Source organism: Pinus tabuliformis, chromosome 2_2, assembly GCF_031772625.1.
Source record: "Pinus tabuliformis cultivar Carrire ecotype Pingquan chromosome 2_2, CPIR1, whole genome shotgun sequence".
Lineage (NCBI taxonomy): Eukaryota > Viridiplantae > Streptophyta > Pinopsida > Pinales > Pinaceae > Pinus > Pinus tabuliformis.
In genome coordinates, this window is record NC_142300.1 from 1079946342 (window position 1) to 1079959694 (window position 13353).

At 31.1% G+C, this 13353-nt stretch overlaps 1 protein-coding gene across 1 annotated transcript; it reads left to right on the plus strand.

Annotated features, from left to right (window-relative positions):
• Positions 1–3014: 3014 nt before the first annotated feature.
• On the plus strand, positions 3015–10730 carry LOC149197134 (amino acid permease 4-like). Its single transcript, XM_089403860.1, has 8 exons — positions 3015–3616; positions 3812–4059; positions 5322–5555; positions 5980–6073; positions 6176–6390; positions 6490–6632; positions 7316–7543; positions 10088–10730. Exons 2-8 carry the CDS (start codon positions 3903–3905, stop codon positions 10511–10513), a joined length of 1497 nt encoding a protein of 498 aa, XP_089259986.1. The 5' UTR covers positions 3015–3616; positions 3812–3902; the 3' UTR covers positions 10514–10730.
• Positions 10731–13353: the final 2623 nt, after the last annotated feature.

A 13353-nucleotide genomic window follows, 5' to 3' on the forward strand; every position in this document is an offset into this window, starting at 1 on the left:
TCACCTATTTCCGTCAACCTTCTGCGTCACTAATTCATTTTCCTACATTTTATCTTTTTACGCCATTTAAAATTACTTCTATTCATTCCTCAAAATTAATATATTAATTTTTCCTAAGCATCCATTCACATTAACATTCTAGGATTACATTGCTAATAACATATCTAGATTTACATTATCATTAATGCACGAAAAAGCATCATTATCTAACATCAATGCGTATGTATAATAATAATAATATGATTGTGAATTTAATTTCAGTATAATAATAACAAAATATAATTATAAATACTAATAATTTTGTTTAATACCTTTAATATTCTCTATTTGTTTTTTTCATAGTCCTTACATTTGTTACCATTTTTATACTATTAAATTTTCTTAACATTTTTATTACATGTAATGGAGTGGAGTGATGTATTAATTATATATACATTACAAAGAACGAGTCTTTCATTTGATTAACAAGTTACATATGAAATGAAATTATATCAATGATCAGTAGTTTATCTATTTTCATGAAATATTTATATTTAAATTATTTATAAATAAAAAACAAATAATTTATCATAAATATAAATTAACAATAAATTTTGATTTAAATATAATATTAATTTATCTTTAAAATTATGCTCAAATCACACACCGCATTGATATATGAGAAAAAATCAATTTCACTCCACATTATTTTACTTATCTAAAATAATAACAAACTTATCAAATTTATAAAATTACAATAATTTTTTAGTTAAGAGATATAGTTCGTTAATAACAAATTTATAAAATTTCAATATTCTTTTAGTTAAGAGATATAGTTTGTTAATGTAATATAGATTTAACATTGTTGAAAGGTTTACGAGATTGTATAAATTTATTTTATATTCATAATTTTTTTTTTATTATATTAAAATGTATTTAAAAAAGAATTTATTTTGAAAATTAATTTATTTGGCCTGAAGAAAAAATTCAAATATTTTTTTCAACATTCCACCGTAAAAGTATTTTGAGAAAAAGTATTTTTCTTTCTTTTGAATTTCATGATAATTTTATCTATCATAACAATTATTTGGAGAAGGTTTTTTCATACAAATATTTAAGTATTGACTTTCATCATCAACTTAACTAGAATTATAGCATTAAGAAAATGATTATTGGAGGTTGGAAAACTTATTATGAGCTTGAAAACAATTCTAAATAGACTCATCTTTGGGTTTGGAGTAAAAATAAGTTCCTCTTTGAGACTCTTGTTACCCCTATTATTTTACATGGTTGCGAGGTTTGAGGTTGTAATATCTCTAGAGAATCATTTAGAATGATTGAGTTGATCCAAAAACAATTTATAACCTACAACCTTAAGATTAAAGGAAATACTCCTATCTTATCCTCTTGATTGAAGCTAGCCTTTCCCCATTGAAAGCATGACTATGTTTAGGTATCTAATGTATAAGAAGGAGCTTTACAACGTGGAAGCCAAGGGGTTTCCCAAAATTGCTTCTAACTCTAGCCAAAACCCCACCTCCGGCTCAAGCAGGGATGAGCCTTGGCTAGACCATTGAGAAATAAAAATGAGAAGATAATCTTGGAGAAGAAGGATAATATTAAAAATAGTATTACTTCCAAATTTATGGATAAGCTATGGGATGATAAGGAACTAGAGGGGAAAATGAAACTAATTTATTATAAGAAGGGGTTCAACCCAAACCTTGCTAACCATAATTATCTTTCTGTCTTAACTAGTGCTAAGAAGAAGATGAACATTACAAAGATAAGAACTAATTCTCATGAGCTTCAAAGTGAAACCTGACATTGCTCCATTCCCAAAACACCTTGGGATGAAAGAATCTGTCACATTTGTGATGTTAAGAGAGATAAAGATGAAAATCACTTTCTCCTGAATTGTCTGGGTCTTACTCATATCTGTTCTTGTTTCCAAAACATTTGCCACACTACCAACCTTTTTGACTTGTTAAGTCAACAATACTATAGTGATGTAGGAACCCTTCTTTCCCTTCTTTTTAATCATAGAACTAAAATATTAAAGAGTTTCAATTAATATCTCACTTTCTTAAAGTATGATAGACCACATTGATCTTAGTGAATGTTAATCATCATCATCATCATCATCATCATTATGGATAGTTGTGGATTCTCTAGATTTATGTATAGGCTTTGTGAATGTGAAGAGGTGAGAGGCATTAATCATTAATTTAATAAAGTTGTAAAGATTGTGTTTTTTGTGATATTTTTATTTGTTTTCAATTTAATAACAAAGTGTGTGAATGTTTTTTTAATTAAAGTAGGTTCCTTGTCTTACAAACAAGAGAGTCTTATACACCAATTTAGTGTTTAAATTTGACTATTAAAATTTACAAAAATATATAAACTCTATTTCCCTTTAGATAGAAATACACAAATTATTAATTATTAAACTTCAAACTATACATTTATAAAATATCTATTAAAAAATCAAATAAATGATTACTTGATTTTTAAAATTTATTTCACCTACATATTCACTATTTCTTTTTCAAAATCACCCATATAAAACAATCAAAATAAAAACCAAAATTTCGCATACTTGTAACATTAAGAGGTCACAATAAGTGGGTTTAATGGTTAAGAGCATGTGTTTCTTCCTAAGATGTCACAATTTAAAAAATAGAGAGGTCCGTATAAACAACGGTCTCATACACCAATTTTGAGTACATGTCCCATAAACAAGAGGTCTGGTACACCAATTTAGTGTCTGATCCAATTTTGAGTACCTATCCCATAAACAAGAAGTCTAATACACCAATTTAGTGTCTAACTTGACAGTGACCTTAAAATTAAATAATAATAATTATTGTTATTTTACAATAAATACAACGTATTACGCAAATGCCACCTCTTCATACCTACACATATATTTCAAAATTAAGAATATAAACAACACTTTCAATTTTGAAACATATTCATCTCTGGAAAGGCTCATAATTCTTTGCATGAATCAGTAGAGGGTAATATTTCTATCTCTATGGATATGGCCATACCTCAAACGTGTGTCTGAGTGATGCCTGTCAGTCTGTCACATGGAACAGTCCTCAGCATTGAATGGTCAAAGTAAATATAAATCAATCTCAGAACCATAACACTAGATAGATCTAGATTCTTGATTGACCCCTTTTAACAGAGCCAGGCAACAGATGATGAAATCACAGAAGAAAACACGAAAGATGAGCGTCACAGTGCTGTCAAAGTGTCTGGTGTACAGTGTATCCTCAAAGATGTAAACGTAAAAACTGGGATTAAACTATGTGAGAGCATTCATTCCTCGAAATTGGAAATCTAGGGAACCACAACCCTCGAAAACCCCAAACTCTGAGATCAGATCTCATCCATGAAATCTTCGTTATGTCACGCCAGCACACATTTTATATGGATAAACTCTGGGAACATAACGCTGGAATTCTTTTATATATTATGCTTTGCTTGGCATTTGTTGTTCGTCCCCAAAATGGTGCTGGTGTATTGGGTTGGACTGAGGGACCAGTCAACACCAAAACCAGTGTTGGTTGATCTCCACTCATGAATTATTGATTTCAGTTCTTCATTGCAGTTCTCTGAATATTTCAATGTAGGTTTCTTTTCTCCTTTTGTTTTTTAATTTCAATGGTGGAATGAATTCAGATGTATGCGTTTGATATTTAATTTGTTTTTGGTTCTTGAGTGTACACATTTTCACAGTTAGAATGTTGTTAATTTGTTTTTTCTGCTGGAAAAGTTGTGTATCTTAATTAAAACTACGCATTTTGATTGTTGAATATTGCAGCTCTACTCAGCAGATGGAGACCTGATACTGTGCAAGAAGTCCATTGGGTTGAATAATAGGGAATGCAAATTGAAGGATCCGAAGATATAGAATGAGCGGGGAAAGCGTAATAGATTATCAGATTTCAGCAATGGAGTTGGAGTCTGGTTCAATTGAAGTCCATGGCGGGAATAGGACATTGGTTGTGGGGAAGGAAATTATGTTTAGTCCTCTCATAACGGATGAAGATGGCCAGCCACAGCGCACTGGTACTTCAATATAATATAAAACATATAATTTTTCTGGGTTGGATTTTGCTTTACGGGAATATTTTGGAATTTAATGGACATGTGTGAGGTGAATTACTTTCAATATTTTGAAATTTAATTTAGATGAATGAAGTGAACCCCTCTCATCACTCATGTCCATCTTATTTTAAAATATTTTCAAAATCCATGTCTATCTTATTTTAAAATATTTTCAAAATCAACATCAAAATAAGAATAGCTACTAGATTCTTAGATATTATTAAAAAAAAATTCATAAGAAAAAATACTACTTCTTCATCTTAATATATAAAAAAGATAGTACAAACTCTCAGATTCTCTTACTACTTTTTGATTCTTCTATTTCTACTGTAACATAATATTCTGATAACAGTCCCCTGTAGTACTGCCTACCTACCTATTGATTCATACTGATCATATATATATCCATATTGGATCTTTCTCCTAGTTTCTGTTATCTATTCTATTATAACCATAGGTCCATAGATATTCCAAAAAAACTGCATGACCATACAAATAGTTCCCAAAAAAATTGATGCATTTTCATCTATGAATAATTTATGCTTCCCGTATTAATCATTATCCCCTGTTTATAAGCTATAAAGAAAAACTTACTTGTTTCGTTAGCAACTCCTCTCTTAGAAGATCAGCAATCCAGTTTTGCTCCCTGTAAATTTGAGCAAACTGCACATGTTGGAAAATGCCTACCATGCTTACCAGATTCTGAATTAGTCTCAGTCTCATCCCGTTTTTAAGGATGGGTGAGTTGAATCTTGCTTTTAGCATCTCCAAAAACCTGAATACTCTCCAACCTCGACCATTTTACTGCTAAAAAGCACTCCACAATATAATGACCTTTACTTACTATTTGTACCTTCCTCACCTTCCCACCAAAAATGATAAAACTTACCTATATCAATAACTATGACTGCTCCACATCCACACTCCCTCCTATCTCACACTCCATAAAAAAAACCACCAGATAATTGCTCCACAAGTCTATCTACTTGCCTTTTCTGTCTCCTCTGCTCTTTTTCAGTCTCTACTCTTCTTCATCAGACCAATTTCGTTGTAATATGCTACTGTCTTATTAATGTCATTTCGAATTAACACTGGTACGATGAATGTCTAAATTCTAGAAATTTGGAAAATGATCAATGTTTATAACTTACATTACAAAACACTTGTCTGAAAACTAAACACTATGTGAGGAACTTATCAGTGATTATGTATAAAATTTGCAGGTACTGTCTGGACTGCATCTTCCCACGTGATAACAGCAGTAATTGGGTCCGGCGTGCTATCGTTGGCATGGAGTATGTCTCAGCTGGGTTGGATAGCAGGGCCACTGGTTCTGTTGGGCTTTTCCTTTGTCACCTACTACACCTCCATGTTGCTCGCTGATACTTACCGGTCGCCTGATCCTGTTACTGGAAGGCGCAACTATACGTATACAGATGCCGTCACAGCCATTCTAGGTTAGTAGTTTTGTTTCTTTGTAATGCATAATTCAAATTCAAATTCCACATTATGGCGTTGGTCTAATGCGAAGAAAGAGTCTACTCCCAAAAGTCTGTTACCTGTGTTATATTAAGATGGTCAAAGATTGAAAAGCATTTCTCTGCCTAGTTCACATTAAAATCCATATTAAATGAATCTAAACACTCTTCAAGCTCAAGCTCAAAAATACCTTTTTATTTAAGCTATTCCCTGCATTTTCCCTCCTTGCTTCAAAATTTTAGAAGCACATGCACGAGATGTGTAGTTAGTGACTTTATCAGTAAAGAAACCGTTATGAATATTGATTTTGTTATGTCAAAATGCTTTTGTACCCTGAAATCCTTAAATTCTAGTTTACTTTATTTTCAGATATCAATATATTTTTTATCCATACATGATTAGGTGGGAAAAAGGTCTTTCTATGCGGGATGGTACAGTACCTGAATCTGTTGGGAACAGCTATCGGATATACCATTACTGCTTCCATAAGCATGGTGTGAGTATCCCTCCCCCCTGTATCCACAACTGCATCTTGCTGTAAAATATTTTTCAAGCAGACATAATCTACAGTATCCTGATTTCACATTGATTTTGGCAGGGCAATAGGGCGATCAGACTGTTTTCACGAAAAAGGGAGGGAATCGCCTTGCCATATATCAAACAATTTGTACATGGCCATTTTTGGAGCAGTCCAAGTGTTGCTCTCGCAGATTCCTAATTTCAGCAAAATCTGGTGGTTGTCAACAGTTGCAGCTGTAATGTCTCTTGCATATTCATTCATTGGACTTGGTCTAGGAATTGGCAAGGCCACAGGTCTAAATTCTTTCCTTAGCCAAATATATATACATTAGCAATTGTATATATTCAAAGTTCAATTTTCTTATTATGAAATATGTTTTTGTGTGTTAGCAGAGAAAGGCCATTCTCATGGTAGCTTAGGAGGAGTGGGGATCGCGGGTTTCCAAAACTCAGTTGATAAAATCTGGACTGTCTTTCAAGCTCTTGGGAATATTGCATTTGCTTATTCCTTTTCAATGATTCTAATTGAGATACAGGTCTGTTACTACTACTATTTCTTTCTGACTGTTTAGAAGCATTTTTAATTGAAGATGAGAGTCACATAGAACCATTTGATTTAGGACATGGTAAACATCAATCAGATGTATATTAAAAGAAATTTAAAGTAACAAGGTATTTAAATCAATTTTACTGTTTCAGGGAAACCAATTCATATGTTAAGCCTCTTCCCTCCTACACATAAAGAGGGCTGCCTTTATGTCTATTATAGATTTAGTGTTTCCAATAGATATGGAGCAAATTGTAAATTCGGGATTTTCACTAGATATGGAGCAAAGTCAAAGCTTTGATTTAGTTGACTTTGTTTCAGATCTGTAGAATATTGGAACTTAGTGTAGATTTAGTATTTCCTATTTATATAGAACAAAGTTCAACCATTGACTTTGTTTCAGGTCCGTAAAATACTGGAATCTGCCCTAACAGTTGACCTTGTTAGCTTCTCTTCATGCCTATAAAATATTGAAACCTACCATCAACATAAGCTCAGATCATAAAAACTTTACAAGCTTAAACTTAACCTGTTTAAATAACAAAATTTATATAGCTAAACCCCATCTCATACATACACTTAAACGCACACCAAACTTTGCAATAGAACTTACTTGGCTCCTTTCAGTGCAATTATTATTCATATATCCCCAGATGATGGTGTTTTTTGCAGGACACTGTAAAATCTCCACCAGCAGAGAACAAGACAATGAAGAAGGCATCGCTAATTGGCGTTTTGGTGACCACCGTGTTCTACCTATCCGTTGGTTGTGCTGGTTATGCAGCATTTGGAAACCATGCTCCTGGCAATCTCCTAACGGGATTCGGATTCTACAATCCATTCTGGCTTGTGGACATAGCCAACATTTGCATTGTCATTCACTTGGTGGGCGCTTACCAGGTATTAATTCTCCATTCACACCATTACAGTTACAATTGTTTTCTATTAAAAAAACATTAATACTAAGTTTCCAGTGAAAATAAAATATTAGCAATTAAATAAGCACTATTGTACTTATTTGAAAAGGAACAATTCAAATTCTCATATTATAATATGGTATTCATTCTTTCTTTCCCTTCTATTTGAGAAGGCATCCTTGAATGGTAGATTCCATGTAATAAGTATGGAGCAAAGTTCTATAGAGTTGACTTTGATAGATACCCATTAGATTGGCAAAGTCATATAGATTTGATTTTGTTACATACCATTGGATGAAGCAATGTGATTTCGAGTTAATGTTGTTTATGTAGTAAAGTTATCTCTAGTTGATTTTGTTCACACTAATTCATAGAACAAGGCAGAGTTATATATATATATAAAATTTGTCTTTTATATATTGAATTTGACTTGCCAATTGCCAGTTAACACACGAGTGTATGGATCAATGGTTGGGGCCAACTATCGAGTCCAGATTTGAGGCCCTGCACAGCAGCATATAAAGTTTTTTGAATTTTGAATGTAATGAGATGTGACTGTTGTCAGCTTGACTGACATATAATGAGATGTGACTGTTGTCAGCTTGACTGACATATATATGTACAAAAAAAAGAAGGCTCAATAACGCTTTTTCTGGGAACTAACCCCTCCCATTTAAATATTAGATATATAAAAGATATTAAAAATTATTTATAAATTAAAATATGTAATACATATAAACCAAATGAAATAGTCTATAACGAGACTTTTTGAAAGCCTTTCCTGCGGGTTTTTCCGGTCGAAATCCGGCAGTAATTTATTGGAATGGCAAGTTTGATAGCTAGTTTCTGCACAATGAAAGCGTCCCAGGGGTTTTCGAGGGTGCTGAATCCAAATATGCAGTTAAAAAACAATTTTAACTGCAACAAATCAAAATTTAACCTCAATTTCTTCCGCGGGATTCTGTCACCGAAATCTCCAAAAAATCGCATTATAGACAACTCCTAAAAGAAATTTGTAATTGAAATAAAAATATATAATTAAATAAATGTAAAATAATAATTAAAAAAAACTTTAAAAATAATGAATAAACAAATCTCCATATTTAGGCCAAAAAGAATTTTTTTTGGCCTAGGGCATTAGAAATTGAACGGTAATGAAAAAGGAAGAGGAAATAGGCAAAATATGAAGCATCCAAATTTATTTTAATATATTCTAATAACAAATGTAAATAATATGTTTGTTTCACATTAGATATTTTTCATTTTGATTGCAGTTTTTATGCATTCAGTAAATATGAAACAAAGTAAATTATTTATATATATATAATTCATTTTATTGAAAAAAACTAAAATATTTAGTTATTATTAAACTAATTTTAAAAATTATTAAATAGAAACTTTCATAAACCAGAACCAGCTCCTCAGCATTGGCTCTCATGGATGGTTTACCTCTTTAACCTACTAACTACTATATCACGAAATTTTAATAATTTCTATTATTTTACTTTTAATTAATTTAAAGTTATTAAATTAAAGGTTATTAAAATTTTCTTTTATATGTTGAATTCATATAACGCATGGTATTAAGTTGAATTCCTTCACCTGACTTGACATGGCTATAATTATAAACGAAATGTAGCTCCACCACACTGAAAAATTTACTGCAGGCAAATTCAGCCAAAGAGGAGCAGAGGAGCAATTAGAGCAGCTCATAAAACCTTTTTCATCTCCCTGAAGAGACTATAAGCTTGGACAATATAGCACATTGACTAATCTTGTTTGATCCAGGCTTCTTTGTGACAACATGTTTTTAGGTTTGCTACTGCTTTTCCCTATACAGGTTTCTTTTCCACCTCAAACATTTGGGTGTTTCTGTATCTTGGAATTATATATATTGAATAATGAATTTGGTAAGTAGTATTTTGAGATCTTATTCTGGGTATATACATTTTGATTGTCTTATGCAGGGTTCTGTTTTTTTGCTTGATGCTCAAACTTTCCCCTGTTTTGCTGTTGTTTGGGGCCTCTGTCTCTTCCAGTTTTCTTTGCTATTATACATAGTAATTTTTTTGTATCAATGTATCAATGTGGTTCTTATCTGTTGAGTGGGGTCTTTTTTCGGATTTTATTTGATGTACATGCTTTCTGAACTAGTTGGTCTGTCTAGATGCTATTGCAGGTTTTGCAGGGTCTGTACCTTGGATGAATGTAACATTTTGGTATTTTTGGAATATGTAGACATGATATAGATCATGTTAGGAACTGTATATATTGAATAATGAATTTGGTAATAGTATTTAACTTGAGTGGATCTAATGGTTAAGGGATGTGTTTCTTGGGCCTAATAAATATGTTTCCTCCTAAAAAATGATAAGTCGAAAATCGAAAAGTAAAATAGGTATGTCTTCCTAAATTTAGCAATCAAATCTTAGAAAGAACTACCCCATTGCTTAATAACTGTTCTCATTTCCGACATTCTGTATATTGAATAATGAACTGGGTGATGATTGTTTTGATTAAAATACAGGTGTTCTGCCAGCCTCTGTATGCATTCGTGGAGGAATGGAGCGCTAATACATGGACCAAGAGCTGCTTCATCCAAAACGAATACAAACTGCCTATTCCCGGATTGGGAGAGTTTAAACTCAATATGTTTCGATTAGTGTGGAGGACTTGTTTTGTGGTTTTTACTACAGTGGTATCGATGGTTCTGCCCTTCTTCAATGCCATCATGGGCGTGCTTGGAGCTATAGCTTTCTTCCCTCTCACCGTTTATTTCCCCATACAGATGCACATAACACAAACTAAGGTCCGGCAATGGAGCTTCAAGTGGGTGACCCTGCAGCTCATGTGTGTATTGTGCTTCTTTGTGACAATGGCAGCACTTGTGGGTTCTATAGCTGGTGTTGTGGAAGTTCTTCAGCATTACACTCCATTTAAAACGAGGTATTGATTGATCACTCATGGCCAATACTTCTGTGTAAACTGTTGGTGCCCATTGCCAAACCCGAGGGCCACAAGAATTTCTGGTGGGAAACAATAAGTTGCAATTTATGTAGTACTTTCAAACACACAAGTTCAATAAAAACTATGGAGCTACAATGAACATTTCACTTTCAAGGAAAATGAAAAAGAATGGTGATAATTATATTGATAAATCCATAGATGAATGGTGATTGGGATTGGTAATTACAGGGTACCATTTGAGGGAGGACCAAAGGTGTCTCCTTTATCCTGTATAAATACTTTTTATTATAAATTTCATCATGCATAATATTCTTATGAGAGCCTTTTATTATTGGAAAAATATTATGATATTAAATTTTATCATAGAAGAATATGAAGTTACATTGGTAAGTCTTATATTAGTATTAGTACCAGGTTAATCTAGTTTCTGATAACAAATCAAATTATATAAAATTTTTATTATTGGAGAATTATTATGATATTTTTATCAAATTATATAAAATTTTTATTATTGGAGAATTATTATGATATTAAATTATGATAGAAGCATAGGAAGTTATATTGGTACGTTTTATATTAGTATTAGTACCAGGTTTAATTTAGTTTTTGATAACAAATTAAATTATATATATATATTTTTTAAACAATGTAAAAAAATTAATAAGTTAGTAAACATATTTGATATGGTTATGTTATTTAATTAGATTTTAAATTCTTTATTATTTTAAAATAATTTTTTAACTAATAAAAATATAGACATCTAATTCAAAGATTTTGTAAAATTTGAATGAAAGAAATTTGCTAGGATATTTTTATCTTGATTGCAGTATCAAGATATCTAATAGATATGACCAAAGTCAAGATACAAGAAATCTGTAATCAAAATAAACTCACATAATTAGTTTTTCTATTTGAAATTATTCTATACAAAATATTTAAATGATTAATAGAAAGTAGAAAACAATTAAAGACTTGAATTAAAAACTTTGTTAAAAAGTGAAAGATTTAACCAGTACAAGATGTTTTTAGCTTCAGAGTTGTGATAACTTGACATGTTAAAGAGAAACACATTTCTTTGACCTAATTAAAGACCACTAGACCCTATAACATGTAAGGAAGTTAAGTGGCAAGTTATGATATTATTAAATTTATAAAACCTCATAACTTTTTGGATGACATTTTTTTAACTAAGATTAAAGTAGTGTTTTTTTAATCACTATTTGAAATCAGGTTAAACAAGATTTTGCGATTGATTTTAAAAATATTGTGAATATGGTGGCCATATTTTTTTTCCAATGATTATTTTATTAATTTATTTATATATTTTCAAAATTTTAAATTTTAAATTAAATATTTTTTTCATAAATCTAATTTCACTTTATTTTATTTAGTATTTATTTTATTTTTTATTTTTTTAATCTCATTTAAAAAAATTTATATTCTCAACTAAATTAATAAATGAAACTATATTTTATTTTAAATAAAAATGAAATTAACAATATCATTTTTTTTTAAATCCCATAAATTCAATAAAATAAATTTTTACTTACTTCCACCAAATCCCCCTTCTCCTTTTCCTCTAATTTTTATATGTGTTCCCAACCTCATATTCCTCCTTCCTTCATATCTATTCCACTGACTATCACCCTACTTATTCCCTTTCCATTCCCCACCACATATCCCCCTTCATATATATTCCAATAACTATCACCCCACTTATTTATTTTCCATTCCCCTATCTCTCCCTTCCCTCTACATATTCCCCTAACAATCATCCCCATATATTCTCTGGAAAATTCCCATCCCACACCTCCATGTATCCTCCCTAGCCATATAATTTGCCCTTCCCTTAGCTTGTCATCTTTGTGGGATTAAGAAAAAAATTTGAGGAATAGGATCATTGAACTTGTGATAATAACATTCATTAATGTAAAGCTAGATTGAGATCACACCATAATAAGGAAATCTTATATGATTAAGACAGTGAAATGTTTTTAGTTAATGTGTAACATATAAAATGAATATGTAGTAATAAGATAATAATAATATTATTGCCCACGAGGCTTTGAATTGATGTTGAATGGGTGCATTGTTAAGACACTCTTTGTAAAAAGGTCAATGGTTCAAATCTCTCATGGATGTTAGCTCTCCCTCTCTCTCTACTTTATTCACCATGGAACAAAATATCATACCATGGAGGGATTGGAGACATATCTTGTTATATAAAAACAAATCATTTTCCTTCACATTAGGCTTTACGAGTTTCAAATAGTACATGTGGATGGAGATTTAATATTTTAATGATAAAAATATTTATATAGTAATATGTTATCCTCCTCACATTAGTTCAATTTCTGCAAGTGACATCTGAGATCATATTGAATATATTGTTGTAATGGATCCAAGCTTTATTGTTCAAAGACCTTGAGTCATGAAGAACATCTTACCTTACCTACAGGCTGGAGGGTGAGGTGCTTGATTACATGGGAAAAATATAAATATGCTATTTCACACATATTAATTATGCCCTTCTATAAGAAAAAAACTTAGATACAAATTGTACTTACAATAACTTAAAAAAGATATTTATAGTTTCATAAATGAAGGAAGCATCCTATTGCTATGAGATTTTAATGCTAAGATGACAACTATTAAGTTATTATTTAAGAAATAATTCCAATCCTAATTCTATCTAGCTAGATGCGGACATTTCCTTAGGTAGTAGATATAAAATAAACCCTAAAGACTTGGTTGAAAATTTGTTTGGTAGCTAGCTAATCAAGCTCTATAGTTCTCAATATCTAATAATTTGAAATGGTTTAATAA